The sequence below is a fragment of the Ovis aries genome, chromosome 11 (genome assembly GCF_016772045.2).
Source record: "Ovis aries strain OAR_USU_Benz2616 breed Rambouillet chromosome 11, ARS-UI_Ramb_v3.0, whole genome shotgun sequence".
Classification (NCBI taxonomy): Eukaryota; Metazoa; Chordata; class Mammalia; order Artiodactyla; family Bovidae; genus Ovis; species Ovis aries.
This window is the reverse complement of record NC_056064.1, coordinates 47362959-47385283: the sequence shown is the minus strand read 5'-3', so window position 1 is coordinate 47385283 and position 22325 is coordinate 47362959. Positions and strand designations below refer to the sequence as shown.

The 22325-nt window shown below is 36.3% G+C and overlaps 1 protein-coding gene across 7 annotated transcripts in view; it reads right to left on the bottom strand.

Moving 5' to 3' along the window:
• The window catches only part of TANC2 (tetratricopeptide repeat, ankyrin repeat and coiled-coil containing 2), a 371608-nt gene that overhangs the window by 106240 nt on the left and 243043 nt on the right, over positions 1-22325 (bottom strand). For all 7 annotated transcript variants that reach the window (XM_042256150.2, XM_027974357.3, XM_042256152.2 and 4 more), the window contains one exon: positions 13383-13508. In XM_042256150.2, coding sequence (XP_042112084.1) covers positions 13383-13508 — 126 coding nt within the window. The remainder of the gene's footprint in view (positions 1-13382; positions 13509-22325) is intronic.

The following is a 22325-nucleotide window of genomic DNA, read 5'->3' as shown; positions in this document are numbered from 1 at the left end:
GGTTGATGCTTTGCTTCATCTATAACTTTCATTTTAAAAATCTGGAATCCAATTTCTATTTCTGGCCAACATGAAGAAACGTGGACTAGATCTGCCCTCCCACCTAAAACCAAGATAAACAAACAAAGCTCTAGACAGAATATACGAAACAATGGTTTTCAAGACACTAGACAAAGGCAATGAGTAATAATAATCCCTGAGAGATGGAAAACAAATGAGGTAAACTCTATGCCCACTCGCAACACTGACAGAATTTTCAGACCACAGTGTAGGGAGGGAGAATCCAGTGAGATTCTGACAGACTCCCTTAGCTGAGCAGACGGAACTGAGAATCCAGGGAGACTAAGGCAGTGACAGTTCAAAGGAGAAACAGCTATAAAGAAATAATTCTGGAAACCTCATCAGAGCAGTGACTGACACAAGTGTGAAGATTGAAGAGAGTACCTGCCGCTTACATAGGGCCAGCAATAGTGCCTGTTTCTTCCAGCTGTAATGGAGAACCTCACAATGTACAGGACACTGGATATATCCAGGAAGATCTTGACCCAGCAGTACAGAATAATGATACCTGCAAATATTGTTCTGATTCTACTCCAATTGTAAGGACCAGACCCCAAACTGATCATGCTATTTCCAAATAACTAACGCACATTCCAGAAAAAAGTTGAAGAATACTTATAGGAATACAAAAATATGCAACGCCCAATAAGGTGAAATTCATAATGCTTGGCATCCAAGTGAAGATTAACAGGCATGCACAGAAGTGGGAAAATATGAACCATAACTAGGAGAAAAATCAATCAATTGAAACTGACCCAGAACTGACACAGATGTTAGAATCAGCAGAGAAAAGTATTAAAAACCATGATTATAACTATATTCAGCATGTTCAAAAGGGACATGGAAGATACAAAAGACCCAAATTGCACTTCTAGAGAAAAAAATCAGAAATGAATAAAACACCTACATGGGATTTGTGACAAATTTGACATTACAAAAGATGAGTAACCTTAAAGACATAGTAATAAAAGTTATGTAAAATTAAATATACAGAGAGGGACTTCTCTGGTGGTCCGGTGATCAAGAATCTGCCTGCCAGTGTAGGAGACATGGGTTTAATCCCTGGTCCAGGAGGATTCTACATGCTTTGGAGCAATTAGGCCTTTGCATCACAACCAATGAACCTGCATTCTAGAGCCTGTGAGCCACAGCTACTGAGCCAGAGTGCCACAACTACTGAGGCCTAAACACCTAGATCCTGTGTTCAACAGTGAGAGGCCACTGCAAGGAGAATCCTGTGCACCACAATGAAGAGCAACCCCACTCACCAAAACTAGAGAAAGCCTTCATGCAGCAACAAAGACCCAGTGCAACCAAAAACAAAAAAAATAAAATACACAGAGAAAATAGATTAAAAATTTCAAATTATTTAAAAAAATTAAAAAAGCATCAGTGAACAGTGAGACAACTCCAAGTTGTCAAATAATAAGTGTAATTAGAGTCTAGGAAGGTGGGGGACAAAAAACACATTTAAAGAAAAATGGTTATAGAATTTTCAAAATGATAAAAACTATAAATTTCCTGATCAAGGAAACTCAATGAGATTCAAGTGAAGAAACATGAAGAAAATGACACCAAGGCAAATCACAGTCAAACTGCTCACAACTAGTGATGAAGAAAAAATCTTGAAAGCAGTCAGAGAATAAAAAGACACATTAAGTACAGAGGAAAAAACATAAGGATGATAGCAGATTTCTTGTCAAAAATAATGCAAATGAAAAGGTAGTAGACCTAAAGCTTTAATTTATGGAAAGAAAAAAAAAACACGTTAATCTAGAATTCTATACCCATTGAAAATATCTTTCAAAAATAACAGTGAAATAAAGATTTTTCATACATATAAAAGCAGAAAAATTAATAATTAGTCACCAGTAGATCCGTAATATAAGAAATGTTAAAAGAAGTCCTTCAGGCAGAATAAATATGACACCAGATAGAAAAATACAAAGAAAGAAATGAAGAGCACCAGAAATGGGAACTATGTGAATTAACATATAAGATTTTTTTTAAAAACTGGGGTGGGAGGTGGGTTCATGTTTGGGAACTCATGTACACCCATGGTGGACTCATGTCAATGTATGGCAAAACCAATACAGTATAGTAAAGTAAAATAAAGTAAAAATAAAAATAAAAAAATAAATAAAAGATAACGACCTTTACATGGGGGGTGGCGGATTATAACATTTAGATAAGTAAACTGTCTCAAAATAACATAAAGGCTGGGAGGACAGGAACAAAATTATACTATAGCAAGCAAAACAGTTACCATAACAGGCTTGAGACTGCTACCCTGAGAAAGCCTGCTTGCAAGGCTGGTCCTCACCTGAAGTTTGGGAATGTGGATTTCAAGAGGATTCCCATGATTCCCAGAACTAAAAAGAATGGCTCACTGTGCCTAATTTGTTTGTACAAACAATACTGCTTATGCTGAATGCTTGCTTTTCTTCTGGGAGTCTGGAATTTTGGTATGTTTTAGGCAAGGAGGTCTATATAAAAACTTCGGGCACTGAATCTAATGAGCTCTCATGTTCACACATGTCACAACTCATTGTTGGAGAAATCAAATGCATCCTGTGTGACTTTACTGGGAGAGAATACTTCAAAGCTTCTGTCTGGTTTCCTCTGGACTTTGCCCCACGCATCTTTTCCCTTTGCTGATCTTGCTTTGTATCACCTTACTGTAATAAAGCATAACTATGGGAATGACTATATGCTGTGGACTGTAAGTCCTTCTGGTCAGTTAGTGAATCTGGGGGGAGGGCACTCCAAACACAAGTATTGTAAATGCCTTGAAAAACTAATCAAGAGAGACCACATTTTTGGCTCATAAAAAATTGTGAATAAATTTAAAAGAATTCATGTTGTTCAAAGTATGGTCTTGACCATAACACAACTAAATTAGGAATCAAGAGCAGAAATTTATCTGGACATTCCTGCAAAATATCAATGAGTTGAAGAAAATATCAAAAAGCAAAACTATTTTAAAAGTGAAAATACAAAATCTGTGAACTACAGCTAATGCATTACTAAATAAAGAAATTGATAGCATTAAAATGCCTATGTTAGGATAGAAGAAAGGTCTATGTCAATGACCTTATCTTTTACCTCAGCAAATTAGAAAATAAAGAAAAAAATCCCAAAGTAAGCAGAAGGAAACAATAAAAATTAGAGTGGAAATAAACAAAATAATAAAAAGAAAAACAACAGAAAAAATTAATGAAAATAAAAATAACATTACAATAAGCTTAATAAAACTGATAAGCCTCTAAGCAGACTAATAAGGAAAGAGAGAAGACATACAATACCAGTAAGAACAGAATAAAAAATGATGGGCAAAATGACTAAAAAGGGTAAGGGGATACTATGAACAACTTTACACCAATAAATTTCAACAGGTTATATAAAAGAGACACATTTCTTGAAAGATACAAACTAATGAAACCCACTAAAAAGGAAACACATAGCCTGATATCTAATAAAGTAATTGAATTGATAGCTAAAATCTCTCCATAATGAAAACTCCAGACCCTAATGGCTTCATGAGCAAATTCTACCAATAATTTAAGGAAGAAATAATATCTATTTTATACAAACTCTTTATAAACCTAAAGAGAGACTACCTTCTCATTACTATGATATCAAAGCCAAAGATATTGCAAGAAAACTATAAACCAATATATCTCATGAACATAGATGCAAAAAACATATACAAAATTATTGTAAATTGAGGCCAATATAAAAAAAATACATCATGATCAAGTGGATTTTATACCTGGAATTCAAAGTTGGCTTAACATTTGAAAAATCAATGTAATTTATTACATTAACAAAGTATAAAAGAATACCTTATATGATTATTTCCACATATATAGAGAAAAACCATTCGACAAAATCCAACACAAAATTCTTGATTAAAAAAAATAATCAAACAACTCTTAGCAAACTAACGAAAGTAGTTTCAATCCAATAAAGTGTATCTATATACAGAGAAAACCCATTAGACAAAATCCAACACAAAGTTCTTGATTTAAAAAAAATAATCAAACAACTCTTAGCAAACTAACGAAAGTAGTTTCAATCCAATAAAGTGCATCTATTGAAAACCTAGAGTGAAAAACTGAATGCTGTCTCCCAAAGATCAGAATAAGGCAAGGATTTCTGCTTTCTTTGCTTCTATTTGACATTGTACTAGTTCTAGTCAGAGTAATAAGGCAAGAAAAAGAAAAAGGAAGAAATGAAACTATCTTTATTTGCAAACAACATGATTATCTATGTAGAAAAGCCTACAGAGTCTATAAAAAAGCCATAAGAAATAACAAGTGAGTTTAGCAAGGTTTCAGGATACAGGAACAACATACAAAAATAAAAAATCAATAGTACTTCTATATAATTGTTGATTAGCAATGGACAATTAGAAATCAGAACAAAAGCAATACTATTTTTAATAGCATAAGAAATACAAAATACTGAAAGATAAATGTAACAAAATATTTTCAACATCTGTACAATGACAAAACATTTCTGAGAGAAGGAAGACCTAAATGAATAGAGAGACATATTATGTTCATGGACTGGAACATTCAACATTGATAAAAAGTCAGTTTTCCCCAAATTGATCTACAGATACAATGCAGTCCCTGTCAAAATTCCTGCAGACTTTTTGGGTAGAAATTTACAAGTTTCACATGGAAATACAAAGAACCCAGAAAAGCCCTGAAAATAAATAGTAACAGTGAAGGGTTAACAATCCCAATTTTAAGCTTTATTATCAAGTTATAGTAATCAAGGAGGTGTGCTATTAGCATCAAAATAGACAAAAATTAATGGAACAGAAGTAGTCTAGAAAGAGATCCATACATATATGGATGACTGATTTTCGACAGTACAAAGGTGCAAAAGGAATTCAGTAGAATAGTCTGCAACGAAGGATGTTAGAACAAATAGAAATCTATATGCCAAAAAGAAAACCCAAAAACTCTGATACATACAATGCACCACATATAAAATTAACTCAAAATCAATCAATCACCTAAACATAAAATTGTGAAATTTCTAGAAGAAAATATAGGAGAAAGTATTTGTGACTTTTGGTTTGCCAAAGAACTCTTACATACAATGCCAGAACAATCCATCAAAGACAAAAATTCATAAGCTGAACTTCTAAAAACTTCTGTTTCAAAAGATACTGTTAAGAGAATGAAAAAACAAGCCATAAACTGGAAAAACACATTTGCAAAGTGGTGGTGGTTGGTTTAGTTGCTAAGTCGTGTCTGATTCTTGTGACCCCATGAACTGTAGCCTGCCAGGCTCCTCTGTCCATGGGATTCTCCAGGCAAGAATATGGAGTGGGTTGCCTTCTCCAGGCATTTCCTTCTCCAGGGGATCTTCTCGACCCAGGGATCGAACCCAGGTCTCCTGCATTGCAGGCAGATTCTTTATTCACTGAGCCACAAGGGAAGTACACATCTGATAAAAGACTGGTATCCAAATTATGTAACAAACTCTCAAAACTCACTAATAAGAAAAGAAACCACCCAATGCAAAAGTAGACTTGATATCTGAACAGACACTTCACTAAAAAAGACATTTGATGGCTAATAATCATATGAGATGATTAACAATAAGCACAATGTTGTACAGCAGATTCCTAGAACCTTTTTATCTTGTGTGACTCAAACTTCTCATGCCCACTTAACAGCAACTCCCCATTTTCCATTCCCTGCAGGCCTTGGCAACCACCATCTGGCAATTAGTGTTTATACGCAACTGTTTCCCATTCCTAACACCCTAGTGTACCGAACTAAGTACAATAAGCTATTGTATTGCTATTACTATAGTAAAGATTTTTATATTATATTGTCTCTGATATAAGATAGCATGGTGGTTAAGAGCACAGGCTCCAGAGTCTATCAGATATGAAATGAATCCTCGTACTGCCAATGACTAGACACTGTAACTCTAAGCAAGCTATAAACCTCCCTAAGTCCCAGTTTCTTTACTACTACCACTTGCATCAAAGAGTTATGAGGATTAAATAGCATGTTTAAAACTCTTAGCACTGTGTCTGTAAAGAATAAGAACCCCAATAAATGTAAGCTATCATTTGTTATCTATTTAAAAGTTTCCTATTCTCAGCATTTGTCTTACTGTTTTGGGAAGTCTATTGTATTCTATTAATGTGAGGATAAAAAAGGTAAAAGGCTTAGTTTACTCTGGGAAATAATACTTTGGGTCTTTAAATAACTTGAATATTAAATTTCAGCTTTCAGACATTGGTCTTATAGAAGAACATTTGTTGAGAAAAACTTTGAAGTCATTTCTGAGTGGAATTTTCAGGAAGGGAACAATGATCTTTGAAAAACAGTTAAAGAAATAGGGAAAATCCAACTCTCCCTAATGTTGCCACTTTTTACATGTTTCTTCACATTTAATACCTCAAAATGTAGGAAAAATATAAAAACAGTAAAGATTTTTAAATGTGAAACATCTGATAAAAAGTATATAACTATATCAACATTGTTTTTTGTAATTAGATTGTTGGTCTTGAAGGTGAGATTTTTACTGGAGAATCAGAACTGACTAATTACTTGAAATTTAAGATTAAAGATTTTTAGACTGAACACTCAGTGATGAAATAGCTATGAGCCTACAAAGGAAATTCTCCAGTGCTATATTTTATTAGTATCTGGGGAAGTTATTCCATAAAAAATATTTTATTACATACTGCAAGGTTGGAACGCTTAACATCATTTTACTGAATCAAAAATGTTTTACAAAGTGTTACCTAAATAAATTTCCTGGCATTATGGTAACTTTAATAAGATTTAGTCACTTTTGGAGAAAATAAATAGAAGGATTAACTGGGAAGCTATTCTTTAAATCTAATTTAGATCAAAACATAAAAATGGCTTAATGGTTATTTATTTTTCTTTATTGCACTTAAGGCATTTAAAAATATTTTCAGTGACTTATTCCTGCAGAATTAATTATCTTGATTAGAATTTCTTTCATGTTACTCCACAGCCTTTCTTTAAGTAGTATGTTATTTACTGCAAGAGGTTGATCCATGCCTGTTAGAAGATTAAATGGTTTATAGACTCTTCTCTCTCTCAAAGGTTAATTCTTTCTTTTCAGGTCTTTCTGGGGGAACTTTGGTGTATATTAGCCACTGTTCATGCTTTCAAATTTTAAGATAAAACTTTCCAACTAAAGCTGGTTTACATAAAAACCAGACCAGTGGGCCTGTCTGTAGCTACTTTAACAAGTAGTGATCCATTTAAAAAAATCAATGTATGTCAAAACCAATACAGTATTGTAAAGCAAAATAAAGTAAAAATAAAAATAAAAAAAAAGAAAGGCAAAAAAAAAAAAAATTAGTTTGACTACTCCAAAAAGTATAAATCCTTTTCTAACAGACATTCAAAGACACCCAGTTTGAGCACTGCATTTTCAAATTTTAGGGTACTATGCCAAAGAGCTGGCTAGAGGTGAGAGCATCACCTCACAAACCAAAACATACAACCTACTTGAATATTTATATATAGGCAGTTATGCGCATGCAACTTTATTTCTGGATTTTCAATTTACCTAAAAAGAAAGAAATTTAATCTCGTAAAAACAAAACAATGAACAATGAGACAGAAAAGACTGATGGAAATATCCCCTTGTAAATGTGAGAGCAAGCCAGGCAATTGATGAAGATGACTAAGCAACACAGCATCCTCAGGGATGTGTGACTCAGTGGTTTAATGCAAGCTGATTAGCTTCATGACATACATCTTAGTCATCTTTAGAAAGGATTCATTGTTTTGGAAAAGGAAGGGACTCATAAATGGCATGAAGCACTGATTTTATTTGATAAAAATTCAATTATTTGCTTTGACAAAGCCAAGTTAACTGTGGCAGGGTCAATTTCACATCAGTTCTGCCAGTGAGTAAAGACTATCACTTGCATATACGCCCCTCCAACCTGGTATCTATTAAAGTGGCTATTACCTAAATCCAATGCCTGTGAATGGCCATTTATGTAATGGGATTTAGTAAAAGTCCTAAGGAAACCAACATATATCGAGAAATGAAACTTTAATAAGGAGCATATAATCTCTTTAAGCACAACAGCGTGATTATGGTTTCATATCAGGTAGGTTCCAGCATCTTATCATTAATAATCTGTTATTAATTTACCCCAAGTAGCTACCACTATTCAAAGTCATTATGCTATGGTATGCTCTGTGTATTTTAACGCCCCTGATTCCATTTATATATTCCATCATAAGATTTACAATATTTATGCATAAAAACCAACACCCTCTTCTTTCCTTTTACTGGATAGCAAACTTAGTTTCCGTCTTTTTCTGGGTAAAAAGAGATTCCATTAGGATGGTCAGAAAGAGTGAGAAGTTTCAGGTCTAGCATGAAACTCCACATTTACACAGTGTGATTAAATTAAAAGTGGACCCTCAAAACAATTTTTAAGACTTGAGTTAAACACTTGAAGGTTTCAAATTAGTATCTGTCAAGGACAGTCAGGCTTTGGGACCCAAAAGGCACCTGCAGTAGGTTAGTCAGCTGTATCCTCTGCACTGGACCACAATCTACTGTAACTCTTTTGTCATTAGAGTTCAAGCTTTTGGATGGTTGCCAGCTAGGAAACTACTCACTTGCTGAGCTAAGACTCTGACCAGTGCACTCATGTGACCTCCTTCTCATTGTTGGGCTGGGTCTCTGGAAACATAAATTTCACTAGAACAGTTGTTCAAAACAGCTGTCCTGAGAAAGTGAAGAAAAAAAAAGTTTTTTTTTTTTTTTTTTTAACTAATGAAGCAAATGTTAATACTAATGCCCAACTTGAAGATCCAAACTGTAGCTCGTGGATTATCCCAGCAACTTTTGCTTCAAGCAGTCAAAAGACTATTATTATGGTCAAACAACTGCAGTTATTATTAAGGTAACCGCTAAATGAACTATGCCTATACTATTAAACCATGTCCATGAATAACTTCTAACCAACTCTCAAACTACACTTTCCCACATTTCTGCAAACAGGCTGTATGATCCTTAAAGGTATAAAACTAATTGTCAATGACAATAGTATCCTCTAAATTCGTTTTTCTTAAAGTGTGATCTTGGAACCCCTGAGGCTTCTCAAGAAGCTTTTAGGGGTCCACAAAGGCAAAACTATTTTCATAGTACTAAGAGGTTATTTGCCTTTTTTCACTCTCATTCTCTCACAAGGGTCGGGTGGAATTTTTCAGAGCTTACAAGATGTTAACATACAATGGGTCTATTAAAAAAAGAAAAGAGCAAGTATTTTAACAATTTCTCAGTTTTAATTTATAATGTGGCAAATATCAATTGATATAACTCATATAACACAAATGTTGTAGGGTCCTCAATAATTTAAGTGTGTAAAGAGTTCCTGGGACCAAAAAGTTTGAGAATCTCTGCTCTAAACAAACTAGTATGGGACTGCCTGTATGAAGTGTCCAATGACTGCCACCTCTTCATATATTCAAGGGATTTTGTTTCAGATAATTTCTATCCTTGAAATCTGTCCATAAATTTAATACCTACTGGATATACTACATTGCACATGACCATTAACTACCTTCTGTGAAGATGCAGGTTCATTTAAAACCAGAACTATCATTAAAAACTATCTAACAGTACTTGTTTGAGTTATACTTTAAAATATAGAAAGATGTATCTCTAATGTAGAAAGATGTATCTTAATGTACACTAAAAAAGGTCTTCAATCACTTTATTACTTTTTGGGGGTAAAGCTGCTTTACTTCAATCATAACCAGAGTTAGGGAAAGATATAAAACTGAAATACAACTGCAATTTGTATGTTCCTTTAAATAAAATTAGAAAATGTGATGTGACAGGTTTTTTTAAAAAAATTATGCCAGGAAAACAATATGATTCTGTTTCTATAATAAAATATGTTTTAGATATAACAATCACAAAGTATAAAGGCTTGTGGAGAAGGCAATGGCACCCCACTCCAGTACTCTTGCCTGGAAAATCCCATGACAGAGGAGCCTGGTAGGCTGTAGTCCATGGGGTCGCTAAGAGTCAGACATGACTGAGTGACTTCACTTTCACTTTTCACTTTCATGCATTGGAGAAGGAAATGGCAACCCACTCCAGTGTTCTTGCCTGGAGAATCCCAAGGACGGGGGAGCCTGGTGGGCTGCCATCTATGGGGCTACACAGAGTCGGACATGACTGAAGTGACTTAGCAGCAGCCAAACAGGTCTACAGAAACACAAGGAAGTCTGTTCTCATTTACTTTCCTTTCTTGTCAATGTCTAAGCTACAGAGTTCATTTGTAAACAGTAATCAAGATAACATGTTTTTGAGGGAAGGTTATTGTCTACGGCCTCAAAGTTCTAAATTAACATAAACTAATTTTAGAAGACAAAATACTTCTTAGTAAACACTCATCTCATGGATTACTGCACTCATCTGGATGACATGTTCCAACCTTTGACTGCTAAAACATGAAAGAAAAGACAACTTTAAGGAACTGAAACACTAACATCATAATATCGCAGCATCTTCATCAATGGATGTCTTGCTGATCCTGTTAACTACACCTACTGTCTCACTGCATCTCACTGTGCACACTGTTCACTGAGCCCAGGGTAGGCAAGGTGGGAGCAGGGAAGCTGGAAGAAAACTCAAGGAGCCCTCGGAACTGCAAACATGTTTATTCTCTCCTGAGTGGTGCGGCAGCTGTGGCGGCAGACAATGCTGTATTCTCTCCTCTTGTGGTTGACCCAGCGGACACAGCCTTAACGCAGCCTCACCACCATAATGCAGCCGCAAAGACTTTTTCAGGTGGAGCTTATATTTGCTTACAGAACATACGTAGCCTGTGGTCAAGCGAGTACCTTGTGATGTGCATGTGCAATGTTATAAGTGATCTTGCTGCTAAGCTGCTAAGTCGCTTTAGTCGTGTCCGACTCTGTGCGACCCCACAGATGGCAGCCCACCAGGCTCCCTCGTCCCTGGGATTGTCCAGGCAAGAGTACTGGAGTGGGGTGACCTTAGCTGTTACATAATCATTATTTACGAAATGTGGGGCGAGAGTGAGAGGTTGTGGGGCAAGGGAGACCGACCACTCCATCTTGGCTGATTTGCTCTTTCCCTACAATGGATACCTCATGCGAAGAGTTGACTCATTGGAAAAGACTCTGATGCTGGGGAGGGATTGGGGGCAGGAGGAGAAGGGGACGACAGAGGATGATATGGCTGGATGGCATCACTGACTCGATGGACATGAGTTTGAGTGAACTCCGGGAGTTGGTGATGGACAGGAAGGCCTGGCATGCTGCAATTCATGGGGTCGAAAAGAGTCGGACACGATTGAGTGACTGAACTGAACTGAACAATGGACAAACTCCATCTTTAAGTATGAATGTAAACAATAAGTTGAAACCCTATCTGCAAGGGACAGGATATTAGTTTTGTGAGGAGTGCATTATTCAGGTGGAGAGCTTCCTAAAGATTTAGGTACGCTTTGGAAAAAAATCTTTGGATGCACTTTAGGCTGAAGCTCGGTGAAATGGAAAAGATTTTTGTTGTATTCTTTACACAGCTGATATCTACGTGTAAACATCAAACTCACCAGAGTGTATTTGTCAAACATCTTACTAAATCTTTAGATACTAAAAGCAGACATGTGCCATCAAGTATCAGTGGAGCCCAACATGAAGAGGTCTCAAAAACACACAGTTGAACCATCTGTAAAACAGATAGCCAGTGGGAAGCTGCTGTATAGCACAGTAGAGGAATGGGATGGGGGTGGGGTGGGGAAGGTAGTAGGGAGGCTCTAGAGGGAGGGTATATATGTATAAGTACAGCTGATGCACCTTGTTTTACAGCAGAAACGAACACAATGTTGTAAAGCAATTATCCTCCAATTAAAAAATATTTTTAAAATATACTACCAAAAAACACACAGCTGTATTATACAAAAAATACACGTCATTAATTTTGTTTTTGATGTAGTGTCAAATCCATTATTTAATGACTAGCAAAGCAGAAAATATTATCAACAATATCAGCATGTTTTTCAGAATGTGATGCAAGGTTATGCCAATGTGGTAGATTTCCATTCAAATCTTAGATAAGATAACAGTTGTAGCCAATCTTCTTTATTATAGCCATGCATTTTGGCCTTGGTACAAATAATTTATTTGGTCTTTGATTAAATTTATTTAGGCTTTGGACATAATCTACCAGCATCAAAATAGTACTTGACATAATTCCACTTTCTGGGATAAGCAACTAGTATGTGGCTAACTGAAGAAATGATGAAAAGCAGGATGGACAGGATAGGGAACTAAAACCATGAATGAGGGTATCAACTCACCACTGTTGATGACAGGTATGGTAACTGTAGCAACACAACCAATTACTTCACGCTCATAGTTGCCTAGCCATCAGTGAAAAACCATCAGCATAATGACTTCCAGAATGGACAGTAGGCATGTGTTTTGTGAGTCCCTTCTTGTGTGAACTATGCATATGGTGCTACACAGATTAGAGCAGGGCATGGGACGGGGTGAGGAGAACAGAGCAAAGATGAAGACAGTCTAAAGATAAAATAAGCTGCACCCGATGTAGAGCTATGGATTTCTAGATACGAGAAAAAGCGAGACCATTTCTTAAAGACTATTACAGATTGGTTGTGCAAATAAGAGGCACAAGCAGAGATACCAATAACAGGCTTCTCAACTAGACTGTGGTTTTAATGAAATGAAAGTCTTCAAAAAGATCAGGTGCCTGACTGAAGAAGCACAAAGAGCCTAAAGACGGTATCTGAGTGGGAAAGGATAAATTGTTTACATGCTGCCAGAACAGGACTAGGGGCACTAAAATTCTGAGAAAATATTTAACTAGAAATGCCCACTAGACTATAAATGAGATGCATTCTTTAATGAAACACATAATTATCAGCATCAAATTCATCTGAAATAGGGTGAGGGCTGAAATTGATCAATAATTACTTCTAAGATCCAAGACCTTAAAAGCCTTTCCCCCATCAACTCCAGCCCTTTCTTCTTGTTTTCTTTCAGAATTTCAAGGAATCAATGCTTCCAACTGTTGGTAATCCCACTGTCTTTCTATGATGATTACAACATATTTGTGTCCATCTTTCTCTCTAGATACAGAAGTGAACTGGTGACATGCTCACGTCTTAAGGGAGGCTTACATAAGTGTGAAAATTGGAACTAAAGGAACTTTTTGCCTACCACCCATTTCCATTTTCCCCTGGGTATCCCCATGCAATGCCCTTCTGTGGTTCTAACCTCTTAAATCCTGTTGCGTGCGAGCACTGGCCATGCTCTGTCTTGGCATTCGAAGAGAAGTTCTCAAAGGCGTATGTCTCTGTTCATCCAGGTAAGCGAGGTCCTCCAAGTGGGCAGAGCTTGTGGCTGATAAGACAGAAGTGCTTAGTCAGAAGACAGAAATTTAGAAAACTTTCAGTTAGTCTGTATCTCCAAACTTTGGAATGAGAGCAGACGCTTTACCAAGAATTTGCTCAACTCAAAGTCCTCATCAACGTCTGAAACACGGGCTGGAGAAACACGTCAAGAGTTGTCCGCAGCTCCTCCTTCACTATCAAATGCCTGAGTTTATGGAGAATACTTCCAACAGGCTGGCAAATACACTACCTGACAGCACAGATGATTAGTGTTTGCTTCTTTTGGGTCACAAACCCATTTGTGTAAACACCATCAGTGGAGAAATCTGTTCCAAATTATATTAAGCTGTAAAAGAATCATGAAGTTCTATCTTCGACATTTTCCCTTCATGGTAAAGAATGAAATACGAAAACAATTTTTACATGTGTGTATATGTATGTATATAATGGAAAGGTGGACACCTGGGACAATGAACAGAACTGCACATACTAGGCTGGCCAAAAAAGTTCATTCAGGTTTCCTCCTCTGCCCCCACCCCTGTAAGATGTTACGGAAATGTTACGATTTAGGGAACTGCCAATGTCCATGAATTCTAAAACACATGTTGTTGCTCTCTGAAGATTATCAAGTAGTAATGGCTTCCCACTGCATCTGTAACTCTTTTAACCCCTAACCTAGCCACAAAAGAGAGAAAATGGTAGAAGAGAGTGGGAATGTACTGCCACTGATATACACTGAGAGTTGGGTCCACTCACAATGAAGAGAAAAGTGAAGAAATCAAGAATCAGGAAGTACTGAAGACAAAAAAGTTTTTAACAAAAAAAGAAAAAAAAAAACCCACCAAACCTCTGTCAGAAAATGGTTGTTTAGGACTTCCCCGGTGGCCCAGTGGTTAAGAATCTGCCTGCCAAGGCGGGGGACACGGGGACACTCCCTGGTCTGGAAAGACCCCACAGGCCATGCAGCCACTAAGCCTGTGCACCACGAACTATCAAGCCTGTGCTCCAGAGCCCGGCAGCGGCAACTACTGGAGCCTCTGTGCCCCCGAGTCAGTGCTGAGCAGCAAGAGAAGCCCCTGCTCACCACTGCCCACGTAGCAGCAAAGGCCCAGCACAGCCTAAACAAAGACAATTGTAAAAAAAAAAAAAGTTTCAAATAACTGTTAATTCAATCTGTTGCCAACTATGTAGGGTGTGCTGGGGGTTAGTTCAGTAATTCCACAACAATGATTTACTGAGAGCCTTCTATGCCCCAGGTTTTGTTCTCACTGGCTTTGTTGCCAGTCTGCCTCTGTGACTGTTTTATAGAGAGTGGGTGAGAGGAAGCACACTGAGATCCCTCCTGACTGCTGAGTTCCAATGAAGCATTGTCCACATCCCCAAACAAGGTAGGACACAAACAGCAAGAAAGTGGGTTACAAAAAGTGGCACAAAGAGAGCTACAAAGTGTTCCATCAGCTGAAAAAAAGAAAAGATGGAGAAAATCGAAGAGAGGGCGAGGAAGAGAGAAAAGAATGCACAAACAAGGCAAGAGACATTTATCCCCTTCACTCTTCAATTACTGCAACTGTTTTATTTATCTGGATCTACTGGAAATTCAGACAAAAGGAATTTATCTAAATTACACATACAGTTTTTAAAAAGAAATAAAAGCCTCTGAAAGTTAGTCCAAGGAACTCGAATCAAGAAAGGGAAGACAAATACCACATTACATACGAGGGGGAGGAAGAGGATATCAGAAAAATAAAAAGTAATCTTGATTTATGCATTCTGAAAATCAAACTATCCAGATAACTATCTAATCTCTTATTTAAAAATACCAGGGGCAATGACACTATCCCGACTGGGATGCTAACACACTAAAATGATTTGACATGTTTTAATAAAAAGAGAATGTGTATCTCATTGATAGTAGGCAGAATGATAATAGAAACACACCACATGAAGTATAGCAAAAAGTTTTGTTAAAAACATAAAATCTCTTCTTTTTATACATTATATCCATTTATGAATCTTTTAAACTACAGGAGATCTATACAGGGAGTATAGATTTAAACTAAGTAACAGTTCCATAATCCATTTTAATTACTTTGTATTAAAAAAATCTTTTGGTATAGCTTTTGTTTTACATGTTCAATTTCTTAAATTCACTGATGAGTTATTGGCAGCTTTTGTAAAATATAAATGTTTAGTGTGAACTTAACAAGTTTTATTAAACTAAGCTTTATCTCAGTAATTCCTAGAAAATAAATATCAGTTGTTCTATTGCTTTTATTTTCCACAAAACAAAAAATGTAGTAAAACATATTGAGCACATTTCTCAATTCAGAGAGAAGACATTAGAAGAAAAAGAAAAAATACTGTAATCACTGAACTGAATAACAGTTCATTCCTTTACAAGTCCAAATACTCACAGGCAAATTGAACTAAGGAAAAGCAGAGATATTCAATATTAAGCACAATAGCTCTGAAGTCCTGATCCAGGGCTGAGATCTTGAAACCAATGGGAAACTATTGTTTTAACCTGGACTGCAACTGAGTTATGGTTACCGAAGTCTATTAAGGAAATCAGTTCTTGAATATTCATTGGAAGGACTGATGTTGAAGCTGAAACTCCAATAACAAGCTGAAACACAAGCAACAAGAAAAGATGATCTGATCTGAACCACTAACTCACTTGAAAAGACCCTGATGCTGGGAAAGATTGAAAGGAGGAGGAGATGGGGACGACAGAGGATGAGATGGTTGGATGGCATCACCGACTCAATGGACATGAGTCTGAATAAACTTGGAGTGGGTGACGGACAGGGAGGCCTGGCATGCTGCAGTCCATAGGGTTGCAGAGAATCGGACACGATTGAGCAACTGAAGTAAACTGACTGAAGTCTATTAAAACATTCAATGCTTTTCTTATTTTAGCAATTAGTATCTTTTTTTTTTTTTGCTTGGCCTCTGAATCTATCACTGTTTGATCAAATAATCCACAATAATTTCTTTACTGTCTTTTTTCCTTACTATTCTCCTTAGTCTTACTTTGTTTCTTTCTGCTAAATCATCTTCAAAATTCTTGTCCTTCAAATACAGTATTTAGAGGCATGTGAGACAAATATTGGGAAGATCAGCCAGGAGACTGTGCGCTGTGGCCCTTGTTTCACTAACTGTGCAGAGCTGTACTCTTCGGCACAGTCACATTAATCTTTTCCATTTGCAAGCCACTTTCTGAGAAAAAGTCTGTCATACATTGTCAAGTATCTCACTTATTGTCAGAACTTGCTCAGGCTACCCTTTTTCTGCTTCCTTGATAGCTGCCTTAGTCAGAATTAACTGCTTCTCCCTTTCAGCAATCACATACATATATGGCTAATTAGAACTTGTGTTATTCAGCTTATTGTTTACATGTCTGTCTTCTCTTACGAGATTATAGTGAGTTCCTGAGGATAAGAAGGCAATGTCTGATTCATCGTTGCTAACTCCATTCCTAAATTCAGAGCCCTGCAATAATGCTCCGTACAGAACTAAATTCCAGGCTAGTCCTACTCAGATTTAGAGATCTGTCTGGCTCTGTCCTCGCCTCCCTCACTGCTCTGCTTAATGTTGAGCAGACATCACTATGCTAACATGCTTGGTTGGCTCCAATGACATTCATACTATCTTCCTTCAGGTACTGCTGACCTTTTCCTTTTTTCTAGAACACATATCACTTTCGATTGTACTATATAAATTACTTATTTATGTTTATTTTACTTTCCCTGGTGAGAATGCAAGTTCCATGAAGGTGAGAATCTTTGTTTTGTTTATTGATAATTCTCAAGTGCTTTGAAGAGTGCCTGGCATATATAAGTGCTAGTCTACTGACTAAATGATTGTGTTTAACAGACATATTTGCATTTTGGCTATATTTAAACAATCAATGAATAACAGATTCGGCTTTGTCTCCCTGGGTTATCTGAAAGCTAAGGATGAAGGAGGTTGGTAGCAACAGTACCTTGCACACCATCATTCTACATGAACGCTGGTGATAGATCTTTGGGGACATACATATGCCCACTTCATAGTGCCACTTTTACTGTGAAATTGTCCTGGTGATTTCTTTCGAGATAATTTTGTCAAATTAAATTAGTACTATAATATGTAATGAACAAATACAGATACAAATATAATTAGTATTTTTGGTTTTTAACTGGAGGGATAATTGCTTTACAATATTGTGCTAGTTTCTGCTGTATAACTGCGAATTAGCTATAAGTATACATGTTCCCTCCCTCTTGAGCCTCCCTCAAACCCCCTCCTCCCACCACCCCATCCCTCCAGGTTGTCAGAGGGCACGGAGCTAAGCTCCCTGTGTCATACAGCAGCTTCCCATTAGCTATCTATATTACACATGGTAGTGTATATATGTCCATGCTTTAAAAAAGAAGATAATTAGATTAGCTGAAGTGAACTGACAAATGAAAAACAAATCAACAATAAAAAATTTTATGTAAAGAGAAAATGCTTTTCAAAAGTAAGCCCATAAAATCTATGTCACTAAAAGGAAGGCTTTGTTTTCAGAGAAGGAAGAGGGAAGTGGAAAAGGGAGCATATATTTTCCTGTGATTTCATCAGATTGGAACAGCTGACTCACTGACAGAACAATTAACTGACATACTTCTTGAATTTAATACACAAGTGGGCAGGAAAAAAATCCAGCAGACAACATTTGGTACAAGACATTCCAGAGGCTACTCTCTGTTATAGGGTTTGGAATCAGTTTAAAGCGTTTCTTCTTATATCAGTTGCCACTCACACAAACGGATTTTCGTAACGTACCTGCCATATTGGCTGACCTGAGTGGGGGGCCTGGAATGATACTGTATGTTTCCTACAGCCTGGGCAAGAAGCCACTCTGCTGTCCCAACACCACTGATTCATAAAGCCAACATTCCGACTGTGGAAAAGCCTGTTTCTGATTTTTTTTTTCCTTTCTTTTTTTTGGGTAAAAATCTTTATTACAGTTTCTGATTGAAAACGAAAGTGTTAGTGACTCAGTTGTGTCCGACTCTGCAACCCCATGAACTGCAGCCTGCCAGATTCCTCTCTCCATGGAATTCTCCAGGCATGAACACTGGAACGGGTAACCATTCTTTTCTCTAGGGGGTCTTCCCGTCTCAGGGATTGAACCCTGGTCTCCTGTGTTGCAGGCGGATTCTCTACCATCTGAGCCACCAGTTTCTGACTGGATTCACTTAAATTCCCCAGATTCCCATTTTGCATTTACCTGATTTTTAAGATCCTTTCCTTAGGAAAATGTGCAGCTCCAAACATCAAGAAGTTGATGGTGAGAGTTTATATTTTAACTGACTTCTGTTGTTGGATGTTTCCATGATACTCTTTTATTTTCACACAAAGCACTGAGGACAGCTGTTGTAAGTGAACATTTCCTGCTTCCCATATCCCTCCAATTCATTGCCAATCTCATTTTAAGACATCAAGGATGACCACAGACAGCCTACTCTGATAATTTCTGCCATGCAACCACAAATCCACTAGAGTTCTTTACCTCCTTCCAACACAACAAGTTTAAAAATAAATGTTAACAGCGATTTATATTTTGAAAACAATAAAAGATAGTTTTAATTTTTTCCTATTTTAGAATTTTAATTTAAAATAGCATAAATATCTAAATTTATATTCAGAAAACTGAGTTGTTCCAGGGAAAACCCAAGCCTTAATGCTAGACTGTCAAAACTCACCTTTTATCACTTCATTATTCAAGTTAAAAGTTTTTGTTTTCACTAAATAGTACTATCTTCATATGTGGCATATGAAACTTTTAATTGGTACATTAACTTTAGACTTCACTTGTTTAAGAATCTTTATGTTTCTAAAAGTATATAGCTAAATCTAATTGAGCAATATATTTATTTAATCAGACCTATTTTAGTAATTAATATAAACAACATGATTACTCAAAAAATTTTATTACCTATATTTCTTCAATTTATTTTGTAGTGATTTGAAAATCTCCAAAAATATTTTTTTTAAAAATCACCATAAACATTAAAAAAATTTTTATTGTGTCATCAAGGACATTCTTAAAGTGGTTTATCTTTTTCTTTTTAAAACTGTGAGTGGCTATGGCTTTTGTTTTTAAAATATTTTTTACTTAAAAAAAAGTGGGATCTTAGTTTTCCTCCCAGGGATTAAACCCGTGTCCCCTGCATTGAAGCACGGAGTCGTAACCATCCGACTCCAGGAAAGTCCCACCACAAGCATTTTATACATGCTGACTCTATTCCCTGCAAATAAAAGTGTTATAAAAGCCATAAATCCTTTCCAACTTCTTTCAAATTCAAGAATCTTATGAATAACAGTTTTATTCTTTAGAGTTCAATCCTGCATTAGCCTCAAATAATTCCTTGACAATTTCCTGGTTCTGACAGATGTGGTCCTATAGAGATGCCATAAAACTCAGGCTAAAGAGGATGTTTCGCTTCCTGAGGCAAGAAGTCTGTAACACAGCAAGGACCGATCAAACAATTAATCCCCTAGGTTTTTATAAAGTGATGCAAATGGTATTTTCATATCATTATTCATCATTAATTAACCTCTAAAATACATAATTAAATCAGTCATACTGAGATAAAGTTTAAAAAAGAAGGGAAATTTAAAAGTTGGGTTTGAAAAAAAGTATTTTATTATTGGCATTCATCACCCCCAACTCATTCATATGCTTAGAACAATTTAGTAAGTATAATATACTAACATTTCCCCCTATTTCAAGGTCATCTCATATTTGAAATCCTCAATTAGTCCTGTTCACCAAGGAGATTTGAGCATTTGATCTTCCACCACTTTGGGCAACCACTTCTATGTACATGTCAGAAAGTAAAGGAAAACATGTATTTGTTTTGTATGCTTAGTTGCTCAGTCATGTCTGACTCTGTGTGACCTTTATGGACTGTAGCCCGCCAGGCTCCTCTCTTCAAGGGACTTTTCAGGCAAGAATACTAGAGTGGGTTGTCATTTCCTCCTCCAGGGTATCTCCTGACCCAGGGATTGAACCTGCGTCTCCTGCACTGCAGCGAGATTCTTTACCCATTGGGCCACCGGGGAAGTCCAAAACCTGTACATCTAGAACTAAAATGAGAAGAGAGGACCCTCCTGAGCTAAGAAAATTTACTTCAAAAACCGATTTAGAAATCTAATCACATAGACTACTGGAAACTGTGATCTCATCAAATATTTACACACATCACATAGTTAGCAGGTGAAAGTAATTTTGTCTTTCTACATTCTGGAAACACTTTCAATGCATAACCTATTAAGATTTGAAAATCACTGAGAAATCTGGTTTACCTTCCTCCCTCCATGTGAGGATGTGAAACCATGGTTTCCAGGTAGTGAAAACAACCCAATACAAACTACTTCTGACCTATGATTTGCCTTGTAGGTTACTAGTGGTCAGTTTGTATTTTACATTCAATACTGACAAGAAATAATTCTCTAATGAAGTATCTTGTTCAACACAGCAAATGTTACTCTGACAGTATAAACTCTATTCTAATCCTAATCCCAGGCCAGAGCTATTGAAGAAGCACGATTAGTATTGCTTAAGAACAGGAAAATCTCTGCTAGCCAGAAAAGCCAGTGTTACGAGATGACCATTGTGATAGATGAAAACGTAATAATTAAGGTTTATAGGAATAACAATTTAGACTAATATTATCCCTTTTATTTATGTTTTAATATGGGAAGGGGAGAAGGAAACGAAGATAGGAGAGAGCATTTAAGTATGTAAGTAAATAATTTTTAATATCCAAATTAAAATAAACCCCAATAACAAAAAAAATCACTGTTATGATACCTGATATAAACAGTTTCCTTTCTATTAAAGTGATTAAAAAAAGGCACCAAAAAAGGAAACTCAGATAAACTGATGTCATCAAAATTTTTGTGTTTCAGATAAAAGGGTAAAAAAGATGCGGTATATACACACAGTGAACTATTACTCAGGTATAAGAAAGAATGAAATAATGCCATTGCAGTAACATGAAAGGACCTAGAGATGATCATATTAAGTGAAGTCAGAGAAAGACAAATACCATATGCTACCACTTACATGTGGGACCTAAAAAGTGATACAAATGAACTTATTTGCAAGACAGAAATAGGCTTACAGATATAAAAACAAACTAATGGTTACCAATGGGAAAAGGGGGGAGGGAAAAATTTGAAACTTGGGATAAACAGATGCACACTGTTATATAAAAAACAGATAACCAATAAGGACCCACTGTATAGCACAGGGGACCATACTAAGTATCTTGTAATGACCTATGATGGAAAAGAATCTGAAAAAGAATGTATACAAATATATATGTATAACTGAAATACTCTTGCTTTACATCAGAAACACTGTAAATCAACTATACTTCAAAAGAGGAATAAAAAATTTAAAAAGTTTTATGTTTCAAAATATACCAATAAGAAAACAAAATGATAAGCAACAGACTGGGTGAAAATATTTTGCAAACATATCTCTGATAAAAATCTGTATACGGAATATACAACAAATTCTTACAACTCAATAATAGGGAGATAGAGGATCCATTAAAAAATAGATATTTTACCAAAGAAGATATATGAATAGTTAAAAAGCACACAAAATAAGCTCACCATCATTAGTCACTAGGAAAATGCAAACTAAAACCACAACAAGACAGCATTTCACATCTGCTAGAATAACCATAATAAGAGGTAAGACAATAACAAACGGCAGAGAGGAGGCACAGAAACAGGAACCCTCAGACACTGTGGGAGGTGCAGACACTGGAAAACACTTTGG